Source organism: Triticum aestivum, chromosome 3D, assembly GCF_018294505.1.
Source record: "Triticum aestivum cultivar Chinese Spring chromosome 3D, IWGSC CS RefSeq v2.1, whole genome shotgun sequence".
NCBI lineage: Eukaryota > Viridiplantae > Streptophyta > Magnoliopsida > Poales > Poaceae > Triticum > Triticum aestivum.
The window spans coordinates 351023206-351027636 of record NC_057802.1 but is presented as its reverse complement, the minus strand read 5'-3'; the positions used below and the strand labels follow the sequence as shown (position 1 = coordinate 351027636).

The 4431-nt window shown below is 46.1% G+C and overlaps 1 protein-coding gene across 1 annotated transcript; it reads right to left on the bottom strand.

The window, feature by feature from the left end:
* Positions 1-2615, bottom strand: LOC123074630 (uncharacterized). The gene is made up of 8 exons (XM_044497424.1): positions 2237-2615; positions 2041-2108; positions 1751-1898; positions 1587-1667; positions 776-862; positions 542-627; positions 323-443; positions 1-146 (listed from the first exon to the last, which is right to left on the bottom strand). Exons 1-8 carry the CDS (start codon positions 2492-2494, stop codon positions 72-74), a joined length of 924 nt encoding a protein of 307 aa, XP_044353359.1. The 5' UTR covers positions 2495-2615; the 3' UTR covers positions 1-71.
* Between the last annotated feature and the right edge of the window lie 1816 nt (positions 2616-4431).

The following is a 4431-nucleotide window of genomic DNA, read 5'->3' as shown; positions in this document are numbered from 1 at the left end:
TTGGTAGAAACATATGTGCGTCAGCTAGTATTTGGTCTTTTAAGCAAAATTCCGATACAAACTATATTTAATTAAGCTGTTTTCTTTCTAGAGCAAACAATGTACATCGGATCTGTTTGTCCTGGATTGGGAGATATATCAACAGCCTGTAAAAACAGAAAAGGATCTGCATCAAGGGGCTTGATTTGAACACATAAAGGCGGAGATTGTTACAACCATGTACCTAGTATGTACAGGTACATGCAAATGCAAATTTTAGGAGGCCATTGAACCCTTGCTAGGAACACCATGTCGTGGCGTGATTATTAGACAAATGGCATACCTCAGGGGGCTCAAACCCTCCAGCATAATGGAAGTATGCACCAACTATCCAAGCATGGTCAGCATCACCAGTTGATGTCCAAATGGATATAGCTTTTGTCCAGAAGCAGCGATTTGAAAAGCTATATCCGGGGTTAAATCATGTTTAGAGCTAATTACAGAAACAAAAACTGATATTCGAAAAAAAATGTTCTTACAAAATGGTCATGCTAGTTCTTACCTCATGATAGCTAACCCAGATGGTTTAAGTATTCGTCTCATCTCCTTAAAAACATCCATTGGTTTTGTCAAGTAGTCTACACTAACCTAGAAGCAAAAAAAGGAAATTTAATATCATGCCGTAAATGCAACTAGAGATAGAGGCCTAGAAGTACAATTAGTAATATGTGGTATGGCCTACAAAAGATGGACCCTATTGTTCAGCAGGACTGAATTCATCATAAGAACACCATACCACGTTGGTTATAACATCAAAGGTGTTATCGTCGAAAGGAAGCTTCGGGTTCACATTGAGGTCTTGCACAACATACTCTGTCAAAACCTATTATCATCAGCAAAGATTTAGGTTTGGTGTATCAGCCGAAAAGAAATAGCAAGTGGCAAGACGTGTTAATAGTACAAAGAGCCATTTCTAGCAGAGTACATGTACAGTATCATGTTTAGAATTACTTGCCATGGCACCAATGGAGAGCCCTCAACTAGACTCAATAGTTAATGAATACTCCCTCCGTAAACTAATATAAGAACGTTTAGATCACTAGCGTTTAGATCACTAAAGTAGTGATCTAAACGTTCTTATATTAGTTTACAGAGGGAGTACATATATTCCAAAACACACATTTCACAACCGTAAACCAATGTTGTATTTGAAAGAAATGAAGTTACTATATCGTATCGAGTTACTATACTTCAGTTATAGAAAGAGACTAATTGCCATGTATTCCAAATAATGCCTATCTTAACTTTTACCTTATTACCACAAGAAAAAGGTTTCTTTTTCTGAACAGTCATTTCTTCTGTAGCAACATAGATACATATTTGAGTTCTCACAAGTCATATGACTACTATCTCACAGAACATCAGGAGAATCAGAATGTAGCATAACTCACCAACTGAGTCAACTGTTGCTCAATCCAAAATAAAATAAAAATCAAGACCATGTACTTCAATCCATAATGCTGGATTGCTAGTATAAGATTATAACTGAAAAGGAGAATAGCAGACCAAATGTACAAAATCACACTAGTCCAGTAAGGAAGCAATACCGGATTCTTTTTCAGCTCGTCTTCATTCATACCCATCCCTACGATCTTCTCTTGCTTGTACCCACCTGGATAATGGCTCACCTACATAAGGTGGAAACCAGTAAGCCACCTCACAAGACGACGTTTAGATGAACGTGGATACTTGCGAACTCCAAAATTCCTACCCAGCTACTGCACATGTCCAGGATGGCCACGCCTGGAGTGTTGCTTGGAGGAAGAACTTGGGAGTAGTATTCTGTGAGCGCTCTGATTGCTGGGTCGTCAATGTGCGTGACAAAACGGGGAGCCGAATAGAACACAGTATCTGATGACCTGCCAAGTAACAAGAACGAACCATACATCATCGGGGCATCAGGTCATACGAATAGATACAAGAATCATAAGCCACTGGCTACCCTGAATCCTGAAAATTTTGCACGCGCACTGCGTGGTGAGTGTGCTCCGAGCTACTTACTCGTCGAAGCGGCTGAAGTCATCGGGCTTGAAAGGGAACTCGTCCGGCCACTCCACATTCTTCAAAATCTGCAAAGCACGACGCACAGTCCGCACAGCTCAAAGACATGCCGGTGCCGCGCCGCGCGCACGGCGCACTAGGAGTATATGAACTCTAGGAGGAAGCAAAGAAAGTGTGGCCTGTGGCGCATACGAACCTGTTCGACCGGGGAGACCCCCTGCCTTGGCCGCGCCGCGGCCACGAACGAGCGGGATGGGGCACCACCGGAGGCCATGCGGGCGAGCTGGTCGACGAAAGCGGCGCCGAGGCCGAGGAAGACGCGCCGCGCTGCATGCGGCGGCACCGGAGGGCGGCAGGCACGTGGGACGGCGGCGGCGCGTGCGCGAAGTGTCCTAGCGCGGGACCTTCTCAGAGCGACGAGGAGGAGGTCGGGGCGTGGCGCGAGGGTGGCCATGGACGTGGAGACGGGCAGACGGCGGCCGTTAGGAGGGGGGCGCAACGCGGTGCCGCCATGTACTCTGTGTTATGCTGCTGGTGCGCCCAAGAGAGGCGTCGTGGCGCCACGCGCGTCGCAGAGACGTCTCTGCCCGTGGAATGGATTGGGGTTGGTTTGGCTCGTTCGTTGGCCGCTGTGGAGGTCCCTGTCGTGTGGGTCTCTTCTACAGTCATGAACAAGTGTAAAAGCAGGCTGTTCTGACCCGGAGTTCACAGCTCGGGCGAACAGTAAAATAAAACAGTAGTTTTTTATAATATAAAAAATCTGAATTTTTTGTGTGAGGCATTGACAAGATGTTTGTTAGAGCAACTCGGGCCGACCCGGCGCTTTTGTCCGTCTTTTGTCCGTTTGGGTCGATCGCCCGCTCGGCGTCCGCCCTATAGTTTTGCAAGCCGAATAAAAATGGGTGACGGCATTGTAGGGGGGGGGGGGGGATGTTGCGGCACTGGCAGCTCGCAAAGGCACCGAAAAAATGAGGCACCAGAAGGAGGCGGGCGAGGGTTTGCTGTTGGAATGGGAAAGGATGACCAATGTGCCACCAAATAGCGGGTCAGGGGGAGTAGGCGGGCGCGACGCGCGTTCGCCTCGTGTCCGCGCCGACGCAAATGAGGCTAAAAAATGGGCCGAGAATGGGTCAGCAGACGGACAAAAGGCGGACGCGCGTCCAATTAGGTCGGCACTTTGGGCCGACTTTTCTGTCCGTGCCGACCCAAACAAACGCGCACAGACAAAATGGGTCGGCGCGTTAGAGTTGCTCTTAGCTTGCAAAATTTCATCACCAGATGATATTCATGAAAAACATGGCAAAAAAATTGATGCTCCAAAATGTTATTTTCAAATGCATTTTCAAGCATTGATATTTTTTTTTACATTTTCCACTAATATCATTTCATGGTGAAATTTTGCCTATCAAAACATTTGTTAATGTTTCACAAAAAAAATTAATTTTTTTGATTATATTGTTCACCCGAACTGACATGAGCTCGGGATTAGAACAGCACTTTTGATTGTATATGTGTAATTTCAGCTCGACTCTCTTTCTCTCTCAAGGCGACACAACAATTATTTAGTCAGTCAGTCGCACGACTAATAGAAGGAAGGCTTCCAGCACAACACCTCTACTACATACCAGTAGCACTCCTCATGTCACGCAAGGGTGTGGAGTAAGAGGTCCGGAGTTGGACGATTCAGTTTAATACAGTATAATTCATTCATTCCGTTACACAAACATAAACACCTATATATTTTTTTTGGAAATGGCGGGATTCCTACATTCATTAAAAGAAAAGAGTTGCTCGGTTAATTAGGGAAAACCAGATTGTCCAATTAATTATAACAAAAACCGGACGAAAAACCATCTGTCAGTACTAAAACTGGCGGATCTCGGATAGGGGGCCCTGAGCTGTGGATCCCGGGTCAATGGGTAACAGGAGACGATGTTTACCCAGGTTAGGGTCCTCTCGAGGAGGTAAAACCCTACGTCCTGTTTTGATTGTATTGATGCTGATGTATCATCTACAGGCTATATCTACCTGAAGATCATACGTTGTGTTCTAACCCTAAGGTGAGTAATTGTGGTCGTGTCTCTACGGACTAAACCCCTCAGCTTATATAGGTACTGGAGTATCTAGGGTTACACATGGTCGGTTACCAACTAGGGAAACACATGCCGACAGCTAGAGCAATCCTTGGGGTACATGTCAAGTCTTCGGCAGAGTCCATCTTAGTCATGCCGGGGTTAGAGGCTTCCGGTGTCCTTCCTTATGAGATCGGTGGGCGATAAGCTCGGCCCATGGACTGTGGGCCAACTATGTTGGTACCCCTTAGTCCAGGACACCATCAGTAGCCCCTGAACTGGTCTTCGAAGCAGGAGTCCGCAATCTTCCTTGGCCCCA

Excerpts from the sequence above, each read along its gene's own strand:
- LOC123074630 (XM_044497424.1), bottom strand. The coding sequence starts at position 2,494 with ATGGCCACCCTCGCGCCACGCCCCGACCTCCTCCTCGTCGCTCTGAGA. Across the intron at positions 2,109-2,236 it reads GGGTCTCCCCGGTCGAACAG|ATTTTGAAGAATGTGGAGTG; the intron begins GTTCGTATGCGC and ends CGTGCTTTGCAG. Across the intron at positions 628-775 it reads TTGATGTTATAACCAACGTG|GTTAGTGTAGACTACTTGAC; the intron begins GTATGGTGTTCT and ends TTTTGCTTCTAG.